Source organism: Punica granatum, chromosome 4 (assembly GCF_007655135.1).
Source record: "Punica granatum isolate Tunisia-2019 chromosome 4, ASM765513v2, whole genome shotgun sequence".
Classification (NCBI taxonomy): domain Eukaryota; kingdom Viridiplantae; phylum Streptophyta; class Magnoliopsida; order Myrtales; family Lythraceae; genus Punica; species Punica granatum.
The window spans coordinates 26,886,037-26,903,838 of NC_045130.1; the positions used below are offsets into that span (position 1 = coordinate 26,886,037).

At 37.0% G+C, this 17,802-nt stretch overlaps 1 protein-coding gene and 1 pseudogene across 1 annotated transcript; one reads left to right on the top strand and one right to left on the bottom strand.

The window, feature by feature from the left end:
- The first annotated feature begins 5,168 nt into the window (after positions 1–5,168).
- On the top strand, positions 5,169–6,289 carry LOC116202434 (annotated as a pseudogene).
- A 1,222-nt stretch (positions 6,290–7,511) lies between these two features.
- Positions 7,512–8,402, bottom strand: LOC116202433 (uncharacterized protein At4g22160). Its single transcript, XM_031533976.1, has 2 exons — positions 7,853–8,402; positions 7,512–7,758 (listed from the first exon to the last, which is right to left on the bottom strand). The coding sequence occupies exons 1-2, from the start codon at positions 8,365–8,367 to the stop codon at positions 7,710–7,712; spliced, it is 564 nt and encodes a 187-aa protein (XP_031389836.1). The 5' UTR covers positions 8,368–8,402; the 3' UTR covers positions 7,512–7,709.
- Positions 8,403–17,802: the final 9,400 nt, after the last annotated feature.

Here is a 17,802-nt window from a genome sequence, read left to right on the forward strand (position 1 = left end):
GGGCGCGCGGGGAGGGCGGCTGTGCGCGCGGGCGCGCTGCTGGACGCGCGAACGTGCGGCTACGGGTGCACTGTTCACCCGAGAGCACGATCTTCGCCCGAAATGAGGAAATCAACCTGAAATGATGAGCAAATGACTTCAAATGGAAAAACCAACTTCACCAATGAACTCCATGGGTTCAAAATGAGTGGAATATGAAGTTTGAGAAGTTTTGAGCTTAAGTCGGGATGATGAACATCGGCTTCCGACTTAAGAACTCAAGGCTCTCCTTGGATCTTTTCGGTTCTCTTTTCTTTTCCTTCTAAGTGCTGAAGTTTTCTGGTTCTTGAGTATTCTTGGCTATAGAGTTTGAGAGGATTTCTTGAAGGAGAAAGGTTGGAGAGAGTGTGTAAGAGGAGAAGTGATTATCTTAATCACTTTTGGGCCATTTATAGGCAAAGCTAATGGGTAATTAAGCAAAAGTAAGCACACTTAAGCCTCCCATTAGCAAATTTCGGTTTGCCTAATGAGGATGAGGATGAATGTGGACCAAGTGTTCTTGATGAAGATGATTCAAGAGCATTTATGAGCATTGATGAGCATTGAGTGTTGTCTTCAACCTCTCCAAGATATCTTGGCTAAGAGAGGGCAAGTTGGCTTCTTGCATTGAAGAGGAAGAAGAAGCTTCTAGAGCATAGGGTGACTCATCTTGGGTAGTCCGTGGGTCCCATGACCGAAGAGGAGAAACCGGGAAAAAGCTCGGGTCTCGATTGATCGCGCATTCGAGGCTCGTGGTTCGAACCGAATGTTGAATTATCGATATACGCGAGGAAACGGGTTTAAAGAGTCCGAAATTGGCATTTTCCGTGAGAAATTGCCAAATGTCTGTATGAGGCTCGGAAGCCGGTTTTGCTCCTTTTATTTATTTAGAGCGAGATTGCCCACTTCTGACAGCATATCTTGTATCTGCATCCCACGTCGGTCATTTTGACATAAATTGTCAAATTACGTGGGCACTTGACCCTTAAGCCGGTAATGCAAAATATGGAGCCGGAGGTATCCTAGGAGGCCGAAACTGGATTTCTCAGATTGCTTTCTGAGTTTCTTGGGCTATCCGGAGATCACTGTGATCTCTGTTTGCCGAGATTGGGCCTCTAAGGATATGAAAAGTGCATCTGAGACCCTTAAAGCACTGCTCGGGGGGTCTAGACGAGTTGTGTGATTCATTCCGACGACTCCACATCGGGCCTTGAGAAGGCTAGCATTGTGTAACGTAAGCATTCGGCATCAAGTTTCCCCAAAGAGGACCTCCGGATATGGATCTTCACTGAAAATGGCCTTTTGTGCTCCTCGGAGGTTACTCGGGAAACCGTGAAGGGTTTTGCTATCTGTTTTGCCCAATTGCGAATGTCCGCTGGAGTTTTCAGGGCAATGTAGTGTGAACTTCGTTTGCCGTAATTCCATCAGACCAGTCTCCGGTTACGCTCTTCCGAAGAAGGGTATACCCGTTTTGTCGCTCGGAAGTCATTTAGGGTGTTTGTATGGCTTCCAAAAGACAATCTGAAGCTCTACACGTGCTCTGTATGATTGTGGGGTGTGGCCGCATCTGATATTTGGAATTAACTTTTCTCCGAGAAACCGGCATTTTTGGACTTCCACTGAAAAGTTGTCTGTATACAGAAAGTTATTCTGTATAGAGCAGATGATTTGCAAAATGCCTTTGGGGACACTTTTCATCTGTTTGGCATTGGAGTGGATTTTTGGAGTCCAATATTGGCTATCTTCCGATGATCGAGCGAACTATAGGAAAATAGAGTTGTCCGTGTGATGTACTGAAAATGCCGGTTTTGGATATTGCTGAGCTCTCTAGTCACTCTGTTGCTCCTTGATGACCTCTGGAGTCCTTCTGTCATATACATGCGTCATTTGCTTGATTTTGCTGACTTGAGAATGAATATTGATTTCTCGCTCTGTGGAGCCTTTTTCTGTGATAACGCTCAAGTCGTAGCATTGTTTGCTATTGATGGACATTGTTTGACTTGTGGACCAAAATGGGGTGCTGACAACGGGTTGAGTATTCCTTCTCCTTCCCCTTCTTCAAACTTTAGTTCGTATTTTTCATGGAGAATGCTTCAATTATTCAATCGATTTGATGGTTTCAGAATGTGAGATTTCTAGGTTTTAGGATCGGAAGATTTCTAACACGAGACTGGATTTTTTCCGCATCACCGTTTTAGAAGAATCAATTTCAAATAAGGTGTCAAAAAATCACCAGTGTTATGAGAATATGAATATTTGTTTTTTTTTCCATTTTAGTTGCCCATGCTAATTTAACAACAAAATGACCTCTTGATAGAATGATTTCAGGGGTCTAATGTTGTGATTGGTTTCAAAGTAGGATTTTAAAATCAGATTTTGATTTTGAAAAAGAGTGGTATAAATGGTTATATATGAGACCCACTTTTTGACTTTGTATGAGTTATTTTGTTTTGTTATGTGTAGAATTAAGTTAAAGTGTGATTTCAAATAAAATCTGTCCGAGTTAGTCGACTAAGGGACAATAGAATTTCCTCACCGAGTAGTTTGTACTATTTTACTATCTTCTTTTATCAAAAAAGAAAATTTAGCAAAAAAATGTAAAATTTGGCCTTTCTTTATTTTTCTCCACTTCACGTAAAATAAAGGGGAAAAGACATTTTTTATCCTAAACCTTTGCCTACTTTTTTTGTTTTCGGACTAAACCTATTTTCGTTCAATTCTATCCTACACATTACATAATTTGTTCGGTTTAGTCCTACCGTTAATTTTTTGTCAAAAAAATTATTTTTCCATTCAAATATTTCTAAATATATAATTAATTAAAAACAAATTTCAAAATACAAAAAATAAGAAAAAATGAAAATAAAAATATTTTGGGGGTGGAGGGTCCCACCAGCGGCGACCTCTCCCCCTCCGAGATTGCTTGTGGCCTTTGAGGCCGTCAGTGACCTCGAAAGGGAAGGGGTGGCCACAGGCGATCTCAGAGGGGGAGGGGTGATCGTTGACAATTGGGATCTCTCGATTCTAGTGGAGGGGAGCCTCGCCGGTGGCCAGCCCTCCCTTTCCAAGGTTGCCAGCGGCCACAGAAACCACAAGCGACCTCAGAGGCAGAGGGGTAGCCACCGGCGGGGACTGGGATCTCTCTTTTTAATTTTTTTTTGTATTTTCAAATTTAATTAGTAATTAGATTATATATTTTAAAATATTTTTGACAAAAAATTAGTTTTTTGATGGAAAAATTTAAGGTAGGACTAAAACAATCAAATTATGTAACGAAGATAGAAGTTTAGGATGAAAACGAAAAGGTAAATAAAAATTGAGTATTAAAAATGAATTTTTCCCTATGATCCCTTGGGCAAAAGTATTCTGGGACGGCGGGCTATGATTTCGCAATTGATCATCATTTCTTAATCACTGGGACGGCCCATGCTTCGCACGATTATTAATGTTATTATGAAAATATTTTTATTGTGGCATTTAAGCTAATATAGGTTAGTTAATGGGAAAAATTACGTGAGATTAATCATTTTTAAAGTAATAAGATAATTAATGTTCTATAGTCAATAAAAATTAAATTGAAGCAATTAATGAAGCTAATAATCATTCTCCTTGAGTAACGTCAGAGTTAACATATGTTTGGTAAGCAGCAATAAACAACACATTATGTAATTTATGGAAAATAATTTGAAATTTATACATTACTTAACTTTCAACTAAGTACATGTGACAAAATCATTTAAAAGTTTATTATTTTTTCCATTAAAATATATATAAAAAATGCAAATATGGGTAGTATAGAATCTGTATGTACCCATACTATCATAAATCCTAAAAGATTATGCCATAATAGATCCGAACATTTACCCCGGAAAGGGTAGAATGGAATACGTAATAGTCGAGAAAATCACCCGCTTGATCGAGTATGCTACCAATCAATTTTACAACGAAATTCATGAAAATTAATTTGTTGTAAAGCTTATAGAAAAATAAACATGCATATTAATATTATTTATTTCATCGTTAAGTAAACATATATATATTAATATATTATTCTACAATATTATTATTTACTTCAGCGTTAAGCAACGCATTTATTATTGTATTACTTTATAATTTTATTATTTACTTTATCGTTAATAATTTATTTGTCTAATAGAACGAAATAACAATGTGAACGTACTTATTGTTTTCGCTCGTTTATTTATCGAAAATCGAATATAATATATTATAAGTAAAATGAATTTATTAAAAATATAATAAAAATTAAACGAATTTTAATCCTACTCTCCCAACGTACTTCGAAAACAGTCAAATGATGATTCTAATCTAATTCTCTGAAATCACTGGTCAGGTTGCCGGCCTCTTCCTCCTCCACCGGAATTCATATTATTCTTACCAACAGGCGGCCAGCAGAAGAAGAAGAAAGAAGCTGAAACAGTAAGGTTTCTCTGTTTCGGTGATCGAACCCGCATCTGTTTGTCCGCTGCTTGCTGTTGATTAGGTTAGGGTATACAAACGGTAAGGGTCATTCTGTCTGGCTGGGCCCACTGTTTAATTCTTTGAGAGTTAGTCGAGATAATGGAAGAGAGGGTGGGATAGCAAAGACTGGTTCAAGTGGTAAAAAGCAAAATGGGCATTTCTTGAAATTGGGCCTTTTTTTCTTTTATGGGCCCGACCTGGCCGCCTGGGTGTTGTCTCGGGATGAAAAGAGTTCTGCTTACTGAAGTATTGATACTGTGTTATGCTCTTTTGGGGCCATTTATAAGGTGTTCGTTTTCAACGCAAAGAGTGAACTTTTGCCATCTGAGTGGTTCATTTATTGGGAAGAACCTGATATGTTCTTAATCACATTATGGGGTTCGTGGTTTTATGATGTACATTTGGTCCGGCCTCATTGGTTTCAAGTGAATGATGGACATTCATAATGTTCATCTCGATTTGATGTTCGTGGTGCTTCCAAGTCTAAATTCATAATCATGCCACGCTTCCTTAATGTTCTAATTCTTTGCATTGCATTCCACCGGTTGGTTCCTTACTATGTGAACGTAAGCCTTGATTGGTTCCGGTCAATATTGCTTTCCCTTTTTCTTCAATTGTTCTAGGTTAGCTAAAACCATAAGTGAAGCAATGCAATAGCAAGAAAGGGGAAAAAGGTAAAATTGGAGATGCAGACTTGGTCCTACCTTCCTCCTGAACTTTTGGTGTTGATATTCTCGCACCTCAATCTACGTGATAACATTCGTGCTTCAGTTGTTTGTAAGAGATGGCAATCGGCCACCACTTCTATTCGGACAGTTAATCAGTCTCCATGGATCATGTACTTCCCCGAGCGTGGTAACCTTTGTTATTTCTACGACCCATCACACCGTGAGGCTTATTCCCGCGAGCTGCCAGAGTTGCAGGAATCGAGGGTATGTTACACAAAAGACGGATGGCTGCTCCTGTACAGGCCTAGTGATTACTCTATCTTCTTCGTTAACCCGTTCATGCGTAGTTGTCCTATGAGACGGTTGCCTTCTCCTGTGCCCCCACATCTCCGAACTGTGTAGTTTTTGCCTGAAGGAAATTAGGCCTGCAATTGTTGCTATTAGCACTCGTCAGTCTGGGGCAACAGAGTGGACTAGAGTCAATTACAGCAGCAGGTTACCCTTTGGGAGCACAATGTGGAATAGACTTGTCTTCAGCAATGGAGTTTTCTATTGCCTCTGTCCCAAGGGTTGGCTCGGGGTTTTTGATCCCAAGGAGCGTACCTGGGGAGTCCTCGTGACTCCACCTAAATGTCCCAATGACTTATTTGCAAGAAATTCGTGGAAGGGGAAATTTATGGCCGTGCATAATAAAGGAGATATCCTAGTTGTTTATACATGTTGCCGTCAAAACCAGCATGTGTTCAGGTTGGATCGGAGAAACAGCAGGTGAGAAGAAGTGAAAAGTCCCATAGAAGCGACACTTTTTGCAAATTACTTGACATCCCGTGCCATGACTGATCTTTCAGGGATTACGACCAACAGTATTTACTTCTCTAAACTTCGTTTATATGGGAAGTGTTGCATATGGTACTCTCTCAGTGGGAGCAGATATCATCCGCGCAAGCAGGGATATTACTGGGGAGATGAAGACTCTTCCGAGAGTATTTGGATCGAACCCCCGAAAGATCTAACTCCTTTCTTTGCAGAATCCTAGTGAGCTGGTAAGTATTACTGAATACACGACCTAAGCATCTACAATTATATTTTCCATGAAATTATTTTATTATTAGGGTGGCATTTCTTTTGAAGGTCCATTTCTATAAAATCCTATCATAAATTTTATTTGTTCTGGTCAATTACTATTACAGTGAAGATTATTTTATTGTTTGATGTTTCTGGAAAATCTTTTTTGGCTCAAACGGTAGATAAGCTCTATTTGTTTATCGATGACTTCTTGTACTAAATTTATTATGTAGGATTCTTGGTAGTCTGCACTAAAATATAGAATCTTGCTGTTTATTTATTGATTTCATTTTGTAGAGCCACTCGTTCGATATCTTGAAAATTCGCTAGCAAATGCAATTACGATTTATAAATCTGTGTGATAGATTCTTGCTTTTGCCTTTGCTGTTTATGAAAGCAGGCGTTTGGATCTCTTCCTCTGGTGTTGAAGAAGCTCTCCCTCAGTTATCATTTTTAGTTTCTGACATTTCAAGTTCGACGATTAGCACAGGCAGCAAATTTGAGACCTTCATGCGGAATAAGTGGCACTTTAAAACATGTGCTAAGCTTATTATTAAACTTAATAAACACATTTATCTAACTATGTCAAAGAATGAATATATTATTATGAACGATCTGATTTGTCTGTAATTTACTTATTTTCATATCTCCCGGTTTTGAGATCACACTGACCATTTTATCGAAACAAATTTCGATTACAGCCTTGCCTTCTGTTCATCCAAGTCAATGCAAAATTGACCGACTTTCTATTTAATAAAAATTTTTGTTTATGTTCACACGCAATAATTTTACTTATGTAAATTCTTCCGATAGTTTATTGTAGGGTACTTCTACAGCGCTAATCGAACACCGATGAATTGTAGCATACTTCTGTCGAATTGGTTTTCTGGTATGGGATTGTTAAAGTTCGATGCGACCTACGGGAGAGCCAAAGGTTTGGGCAGATGAGTCAGTAGCCGAGGTACTATCAGAACAAGAAAGTGCCCCCCCGTCGTTTATTATCTCCGGCGGAGTCACCAGCTCGGGCATCCCCATTTTACTGAAGTTCCTCTATGTCTTCACATTTAAGTACACGTGAATTGCTTGCTTCTGATTTGTTGATGTTTGCAGAACGTACAGCGGCTTCGTGTGGCACGAGCCCGATTGCTGTGAAGACGACCTGATTTTCCCTTCTCAAATGAAAATGGATGTGCATCAAAGGTTCTGATGAACTCTTCGACGAATCGAATTCAGGTGAAGGAAATTCGTGTTGCATTCTACCTTCAAGAATAGTTGGCACCATAGCAAAGTAAACTCGTTCAGCTAGAATTGCCATATTAACATCTCCGGTCCACATTTATTGATTGCAGATCACTTCAGTCCGATAGCAAACATCAAAATACAGTCGGAAAAGTAACAGAGTTACGATCGAAAATCCGCAGATTTGTCGTATTGAAGTATGTCGTACCCTGTGGGGATGAGAATGTCATCATCTCCAGTTCACATGAAGAGATTGGATTGGAGTAAAGTCAGCAGCACAGCTCCTTCCCTGCGTTTTGAAACCAAACTGATCAGGTCAGACCAGATCAGATCAGAACCCCCTGAAATTCAGACAGAGTCCATTCTACCGGTCGGAACTTTACCTTCTGGCCGAAACCGATGGCGTGTCCGAATCCTCCCCGCCGCCTCGCTTCCTCTTCCTGCACCGCCCGCTCTTCCCCGCAGCGACTACAGCCGCAATCTGCAGCTGAGACTGAGCCACCATCCGAGTCAGCTCCAAATCAAGCTCTCCCCGCCTCCGCTCCACCTCCACCCTCGACGCCTCCCTCGCCTTGGCCATCTCCATCTCCACCTGCTCGATAGTCCGCATCGAGTCACAGAACAGGCGGAGACTCGCCGCCAGATTGACTGCGATGCCATCAGGGCACTCTGGCTCGGAGTCGGACGCGGAGCCGGGAGAGACGGTGGAGTCCTCGTCGGGAGGCAGATTCTCAGGGATGAATCCGTCATCGTAAGCGTACTTTAGACGGTTCTCGTCGCCAGCTGCTCCGGCGCTGTATTCTCCGGTTGGACGAGAGGGATCCGCCATTCGTTTTTCTTCTTTATTCTGCAGGGAATGGGAGGAATGAGTGAAAGGAGGCATTTCAGTTGTCGCCATTGGGCGCTGCCATGTCAGAACGCAACATTCGGTTAATCGATTGAAAATTGATTGAATCACTGGGAAAGCACCCGTGAGATGTTGCAGGTCCAAAGATTTTTTTGGACAATTATGGTTTGATTTTTCTCTAATTTTTTATTTTTCATATTTTTTTAAAGATTGGTGATATAAGTTTCATCTCTCGAAATGTACTACTATCTTTATACTACTATAAAATGCGAAGGTTGTTTGTTTATTTTATTACTTTTGTTTCACTTTTGATTCTCTAAGTAATATTTCTTTTTAATTTTTAATTTTATACATTTTTTTAAATTGGTGGAACTATCCCATAGAGCACACTAGTTTCACGATTAATATATATGAAAGTAAGGACAAGGTGGACCCGACCAGATGACATCAGAACGCTCCGTTTCTGAATGAAATTTTCTTCCTTTCTTGAGTTTTTAAAATTTTTAATTTAATTTTCTGTTATAAAATTAACAAAATCTTCTAAAATTAAAAATCTTTCAAAATTAATAATATCTTTCAAAATTAAACAAAATCTTCTGAAATTAATTATTCTCAGTTATAAAAATGTCAATAAAATATTACCAAATTATTTACCCAAAAATATTTTGGAAATTAGAATCTTACGAAATTGTCAAAAAATCAAATTACAAATTTTAAAGATTCTTTGTTGTAATTATAAATAGGAAAATCGTCTTCAAAATCACTTGCTCAACTCCAAGACGTTCAGACGGAGACAACTTATGTCTCATTTGTTTTATAAGTAAGATTTTAAAATATTACTTTAACTTAAGTCTACCCACAACAAAACAAAATAACTTATATAAAGTCAAAGGGTGGGCCCCATATATAAATATTTATACCACTCTATTATAATACAACTCCATAATTAATAAATTCTCTACACCAACCCTTCAAAATCTGATTTAAAAATATTACTTACAAATCAAACGCAGTGTTAAGCACTTTCTGTCAATTAAGGTACTCTTTGAGCTATGAGAGTTAGTCTATGGATTCTGTGTGTTATATACTGCAGAATTTGAATCTTCTACAGTAGACATAAGATTTACATGCGTTAATCCATAGAAGTGTATTGTTTTGAGTATTCAAATTTGGCTTGCAGGTGGCCCAACATTCCTCGCTTCGGTGTTTACACATTGTTAGTGTCAACTTTGAGTTACTCAGAAAACATTTCATAGAAAAAAAAATTAATGTAAATTAAAGAATAAAAGATATTTTGGATGAATATCTGGCAGTGCGTTAAATTCAAGTAAACTTTTATTATTTTATTTTATGATGACTTTTAAAATTTCTTTGTATAAAGGTGCAAACACATAGGGAACACAACAATAAAATTCATAATTTATGAATCATTAAGATTTCATCATTCATGTATTTATGAAATAAATGTTCCAAAATGAAAAAATAAATCCGATTATAGAGTGAAACTATGGTGATTATAATGCTCGGTTTCTTGAATGAAATTTTCTCGGATTTTTTAGTTTTCTTATTTTTATATTAATTTTTTAATAAAATATTTTTTTGTAAAATATTTAAAGATATAGTATAATAAACTTCAATTTCCACTTTTTTATTTTTATGGTAATTTTTAATAAAAACTATTTTTAAATTGTAAAAGATATTTTTTTGACAAAATCAAAATAAAACAGAATATTTTCTAATTTTCAGATAAATTATTGATGATCTCACAATATTAAATATGTTTTGAATATTTGAATTTTAAAAATAATAATTTTTATAAGTTATCGACATAATGAAGTATTTTTGAAATTTATAAGATTTATTATCTATATAATATTTGGCATCTAAGTACACAAATATTAGTATTAAAATAAATATATATATTAAAACATGTTTATATATAATATAAATGTATTTATATATATATATATTTCTTATTGTAATATATAGTCTGCGATTATCTCTCATATAGGCTAATTTTTTATTTTAAAATTGAATGAATATTCCTTATTATATATTGATATAATAGAATATTTTTTAAATATAGAATATTTTTTAATAGTATTGAAATATAAGAATTGTTATTGTTGTTATTCATTTCCTATTCCTAATCACATCGAAAAAGGAATTTATTATTCCTAATTGATATTATACCTTCGATATCTCTATTATTATTATTATTATTATTATTATTATTATTATTATTATTATTATTATTATTATTTCCCACTATGTTTGGTCTCAACTTCATTATTTAAATTATACTATGTAAAGATAAATATGAGCGGCAGCTTGGAGAAACAATTTACAAGGGTAATAATAATAAGTTCAAGTTAAACTTAAAATAAACTTAAATTGTTATATTATAATTAGAAATGAAACTAATTATTCAATATCATGAATTTTGAAATTATTTAAAGTTATATGCTTGACAATCTTATATAAAAATATATTGAATTTTAAGCTAGTATATTAAAGTGATATAATTTACAAATTTAAGTTAAAACTAAAAATGAAGCTTTTGACAACTAACTACTTACTCGAAAATGTAAAGAGCTTTTTAGTAAATTAGTTTTAATTTTCATATAAAAACTAAATACATTTCAAAATTAAATTGTCTTATTATCAAAAAGTAAGTAATTTTAATTAAAATTCTAAGTAAATTTAAATTATTTTAGTTCAAAATTTTATATTTTATGATTGATTTATTATTATTTAGAAGATGTAAGATTTAAAAATCAAAGTGCCATTTAAAATTTTGAAGTTAAAAATTGAAAAGCTTTTGAAAAATTATGATTCTAATTATCTACTTAATTTTAATTAAAATAAACTTATTAATTAGATTAGATCAATTTATTTAAAAATATATGAATTTAGATATTTGAGTATTTTAAGAAAGTTAATAGTTCAACGCATTATATTTAATAAATATTTTTATATTAAATGTTTATTTGAAAGCTATCAAGAAATAAATTATAAACTTATTAAAATTTAATCAAATTAAATGATAAACTAAAATCCATCAAAAATAATAATTCCGCGCAAAGCACGGGTGGATGACTAGCATGTAATTAATGAGCAAATTATTGTCATCTCAATGCAACTGAATCTAAGCAAACATTTCAAGGTTCCACAAGGAGAATCTTGAAATTTTCACTCTCCTCATGCACAAGCCTCTTGTTCAGCTTGTTACAAGACCTTGAAAGGAGGGTCTCATCTGGGCTATAGGCAATACATTGTCAGCCAAGTATCATTTGGCGATTTTAACTTCTTCAGGATTCTCGACCAAGATGTATTTTCATCGTATAAATTTTAGGATTTGGTTTTGAATGTCTTCCTCCAGCTCAACAATACGGCTAGTTAGACCGTCCGTCTCGCTATTTAGGGAGCGTAGTTGATCATTATGTGGGCCTATATCCCACACGCCCTTTCGGTACTCTAACTTGCTAGACTTGCTATTTTATTTATTTACCGCATGATTTAGGGTTGCATTCGACTCGCACGTTTTGACACTGTAAATTCGAAGAGACACTTGAACCGTCCACTCTCCGACCGGGATTATTACATGAATAAATATACATCATAAACCCTTACATTGTTCTCTCAAATAAATAAAAGACAAGCTACAATGACTAAATCCCGGTCGGTTCGCATTCGGCTATTATTTCGCTCATGCTCACCGTATGGTTTTGGAAAAGACCGAAAATTAAATTAAATACGCACTCGGTGTATGGGGGCGTTGGACCTCGTGATCGACGGTTATGAGCGTTGGACCCAATGTGAATCGAGTCCTAAAGGATCGGGCTCGATCCGCATAACAAACAAGTGCAAAAATGTAACAAGCAAGCTCAAATAAACAAACAATGGGGTTTCTTGTTATCGCCGAATTTACGTGAATTAACTGATTATTAACCAGGTTATATTGGCATACAAATCCTACCTTAAAATAAACAAAAGGGATGATGGATAGGGTATGTAGCATTCGGCATTATTTTAACCGACTCGACAGACATGATGTTTGTAGTCAAGTCCTGAATGTGTGGGTTATTTTTAAATTATTTTGTATCATGACAATATGGCTTTTACAGATTAAGAGTATTTTCACCTAAAACCCGAAACCTAACCCTCTACTTGACTATTTGCCCATGTTTGATTATGCCGAGTTTTTGATTAATTTGTTTTCCCATGTTTTGACCAATTCTATGCACAAACCTACGCTAGGGTTACGGCAGGACAAGAACCAGTAGTCATGCCCCGGAATCTGTAAATATGTGTGTGCATGAAAATCAAGATTACGTTGCACGTATCTCGGTGCTTTTGAAATTGTGAATTTGAAAAGGGCATGGCTAACAGTTCTTGAACTATCAGCGTGATTACAGATTGTTAATCGGTTCGTACAATTTATTTAAAAAAGTCAAGTGATTTAATTTAGTCAAGTTTAACGTCCCGATTATCCCGTATGTAGAATTTTAGGTTAATTAGAAATTTGCCGAATGCTTTAGTCTACGGATTTCGAGTCGTCGGAATAGCCATTAATTGATCGCCCGATAAACTCTAATTTCCAATAGTCTTAAAATTTAAAATTTTGATTTTAGGCCGAGTTTGCATGATTAAACCAATTCATATGAGGTTTCGATTAAAACGAAAAATAAATCATTCAAACACGGATCAAGAGCACATTATCACGTCAAGCACGATAAACATACATATTTTTATACAATCGGTGCCGCCATGATCATGATAAACATACAAACATAAACAAACATAATATTGACAGAATCGATAAAACGACATCGACTCATGGAAGCAGAAAAACTTAAAAGAACACACATTGTCATGTTATATACATATGATTATTGAAACAAAATTATTTGAGCGGGACACACACATCGGGAATCCAAGTAGGAAAGTATTGGGTGTCTTTGGAAAATGTCCAGGGACTGAATTAAATAATTTTAAAAGAACAAGGACTAATTTGAAAATTCGGATAAAGTTCGGGGCACTGATTTGAAAATTCTGGAAAAATTAAGGACTGTGTAAAAATTACTGAAAATGTCCCTGGATTTTTTTGAAACGAATTTGAAAGTTCGGGCTGATCTGAAAAGTGAAAAAATGCCCTAGGGAGTGAACTGAAACAACATGGAAAATTCCCGAAATAGGTTTAGAAATTCTAAAAATTCAGGGACTGATTGAAAAATGGTAAAAATGACTAAGACTTGACTAAAAAAATTATAAATTTCGGGACAGATCTGAAAAAAGGCGGAAAATAGCCCCGGGACTAAACTGAAACAACTTGAAAAGTTTCCTAGAATGATTAAAATTCTGGAAAATTTAAGGACTGATTGGAAAATAATAGAAATGGCCGGGACTCGACTGAAACGATTTTTAAAATTCGGGGCAGATCTAAAAAAAATAAAATGCATCCTCAGGACTGAAATGAGACAAAATAGAAAGTTCGTAAAATCGAGTTCGGGACAAATCCGATCACCCAAGCAACCCAAGAATGCTCATTTCACATCATATCCATCCAAGAAAGCATTCATATTCAGAAATGGAGTCCTAAACATGCCACTAAGTCGAGAATTTACCTCGTTTGAAAAGAACGTGGGCAGTTCTGTAAATAGAGGAGATTTTGGACGAATTGGGCTGCTAGGGAATTGGGCCGAACCGGGCCGATGGACTGAACTGGGCCTATGAGATTCGAACTGGGCCGAGTGGGCTGCTAGGCCGAACGGACTGCTGAACTGAACTGGGCTGAGATCCGGGCTGGATTGGGCCGAATTGAATGGGATCTGGGCCGAGTGCTACCTGATTTCGACAAAAAAGGAGATTATGGGAAGTCGGGTATCCGAACGGTCTAGACAGATCCGATTGGAATGGAAACGCCTGGAACGGGAGCTCGCTGGTTCGTGCGGCTGGCCCAGGCGGACAACAATGCTTCGGGCTTTCGAGAGGCGACCAGAGGTGGTCGAGGGTAATTCTGATCCGGCGTGTATCTGCTTCGACCCGGCAAAGACAATCAGACCCGGTTAGAAATTTTTTTAAAAAAAATGAAACGAAGTAGAGAGATGGAGATGGTATGGGCGGCTCCGGTGGTTCGGGTGTCGCGATTTCAAATTCCGGGTAGTCATTGGAGACGGCCTCAAGGTCACCGGTTGACATGCCAGTGGACGGAGGGAATGGCATGAGTCGAAGAGGGAGGATAAACCGAGGGAATCCGGGAGTTATGGGCGTGGGAGTTATCGGGGAAAAATCCAGGTGAGCAGAGGGAGAAGAGGCCGAGCTAAGGTTTTTTTTGTTTCGCGTGTGAGCTGAAGGAGATTCCAGGCCCGAGCTGTGGGAGTTCTCCCCGGTTTATTTTTTAGAGCCTCCTCATTCCGTTTTTTTTAGGATCTTTAACCCCCCCGGCGGCTAGGTTTTTTTTGTTTTTTTTCGTCCCCCGCCTCTTGCCAGGGTTTCGCGAAGAAGAAGAAGAAGGAAAGGGAATCGAAATCGGCGAGATATTTTTGCCGGAGATTGGCAGATTTGATCCTGAGAAGAAGGAAAGAAAAAAAGAAAAAAAGGAAAGAAGAAGAACAGGAAACGAAAGAAGCTAGGGGAAGGGTGGCAGGGAAAGTCAAACTTTGACTTTCCCTTTTTTTTTTAAATTAGTCGGTCGGACCGGCTCTGACCGGTTCTGACCGACTATGACTTTTTTTTTAAACGTGCGTAGAAATCAAAATTCTTGTCTTTGCAATTTGATGACCAAAAATTGATCCGGGACCGGCATTGTGTTCAGAAAAATTTACGGATCACTGTTATGCAATAAAATATTTTCCGGCATTGAGTTTTCTTCCCGGATTTGAAAATTGACGTCGACGCGCGCGAAATTCAAAAACACCCCGTAAAAATATTTTTATAAAATTGATGTTAAATTAGAAAAAATGTCACTTTTTCAAAGGCCATGAATGCTCGAGCAATTCGCTAGAAATACTTCCCTCATACGGGGTGACAAAGTGACGATTTTGTCACTTTGGAGCCGGTGGACCGAAATGGAGTTCTGACAGTGCTCGTTAGGCAAAATGCAAGAGCAAGTTTTTTTTCTGTATCTCATTAGTCAAGCCAAAGTTATGAGCCAAATGGACCGGATAGATTCACTAAATGATGAGATAGAGTATATCACTCTTTGCACTACTAAACTTGAGGATAACATTGCCAACCAAAGTCAAAAGTTTAAGCTATGGGCATGTTGATCCTAAGAGAATCATGCATGTTCCTTTTGCTCATCCATTTTGTATTTAATTTTATTATAAAAGAAAGCAGTTTTTCAATGCGTAGCACAATTAATCTAGAACTCTTCTACTGAGTGAACTCTTGAACATCTCAATGGAGAGAAAAAAGAGCCTTCAAACGAGGTTTTAACCATCCACCATCTTAATAGCTTGTACGCTATGCTCGGTAGGCAAAATGCAACGGGTTGTCTCCTAGATCTCATTAGCCAAGCCAAAGCTACGAATCAAATGGATCGGCTAGACTCGCTAAATAATGAGATGAAAGATGTCACTCGCCACATTGTTGAACTTGAGGATGACATTTCCAATCAAAGACAAAAGTCTATGTGATGGGGCACATTCAAATCGAAAAAATTAAAGATGTCGATATAGCTAGATCATACTTGACTGACTATTGCTATGGGCATGTTGATCATAAGAGAATCATGCATGTACATTTTCCTCATCAATTTTGTTATAAAAGAAAGCAATTTCTTCAATTTGTAGCACAATTGATCTATAACTCTTATACTGAGTGAACTCTTAAACATCTCAAAAGGAAAGAAAAAAGTGACTTATGACGAGGTTTTGGCCCTCCGCCATCTTTGATAGCTTGCATGTTGTGCTCTAAAGGCAAATGCTGCAAGTTGTCTCATGGATCTCATTAGCCAAGCCAAAGCTTCGAATCAAATGGATCGGCTAGACTCACCAAAGGATGAGATGGAGGATATCAATCGCTACATCGTTGACAATAAGGATGACATTGCCAACCAAATACAAAAGTTTACATGATAGGGCACATCCAAATCGAGAAAATTAAAAATACCAATATAGCTAGATTATATTTGGCTGACTATTACTATAGGCATGTTGATCATAAGAGAATCATTTATGTACATTTTGTTCATCAATTTTGTATTCAATTTTATTATAAAAGAAAGTAGTTTCTTCAATCCGTAGCGCAATCGATCCACAACTCTTCTACTGAGTGAACTCTTGAACATCTTAAAAGGAAAGAAAAAATAGCCTTTTGACGAGGCTTGGGCCCTCCGCCATCTTGATATCTTGCACGCTATGCTCGGTAGGCAAAATGCAGCAAGTTGTCTCCTAGATCTCATTAGCCAAGCCAAAGTTACGAATCAAATAGATCGTCTTGACTCGCTAAATGATGAGATGGAGGATGTCACTCTCCACATCGTTGAACTTGAGGATGACATTGCCAACCAAAGACGAAAGTTTGTGCGATGGGGCACATTCAAATCGTGAAAATTAAAGATGCCAATATAACTAGATCATACTTGGCTGACTATTGTTATGGGCATGTTGATTATAAGAGAATCATGCATGTACATTTTGCTCATCAATTTTGTTATAAAAGAAAACAGTTTCTTCAATCCGCAGCACAATTGATCCACAATGCTTCTACTGAGCGAACTCTTGAACATCTCAAAAGGAAAGAAAAAAGAGCCTTATGACGAGGTTTTGGCCCTTCGCCATCTTGATAGCTTACATGTTATGCTCAGTAGGCAAAATGCAACAAGTTGTCTCCTGGATCTCATTAGCCAAGCCAAAACTACGAGTCAAATGGATCGGCTAGACTCGCTAAATGATGAGATCGAGGATATCAATCACCGCATCGTTGACCTTGAGGATGACATTGCCAACCAAAGACAAAAGTTTATGCGATAAGGGACATCCAAATTGAAAAAATTAATGATGTCAATATAGCTAGATCATACTTGGCTGACTATTGATATATGCATGTTGATCATAAGAGAATCATGCACGTACATTTTGCTCATCAATTTTGTTATAAAAGAAAGCAGTTTCTTCAATTTCTAGCGCAATTGATCTACAACTCTTTTATTAAGCGAATTCTTGAACATCTCAAAGGAAAAAAAAAAAGAGCCTTTTGACGAGGCTTTGACCCTCTACCATCTTGATAGCTTGCATGCTATGCTCGATAGACAAAATGTAGCAAGTTGTCTCCTGGATCTCATTAGCCAAGCCAAAGCTACGAATCAAATGGATCAGCTAGACTCGCTAAATGATGAGATGGAGGATGTCACTCGCCGCATTGTCGAACTTAAGGATGACATTCCTAACCAAAGGCAATAGTTTGTGCAATGGGGCACATTCAAATGGGAAAAATTAAAGATGCCGATACAGCTAGATCATACTTGACTGATTATTGTTA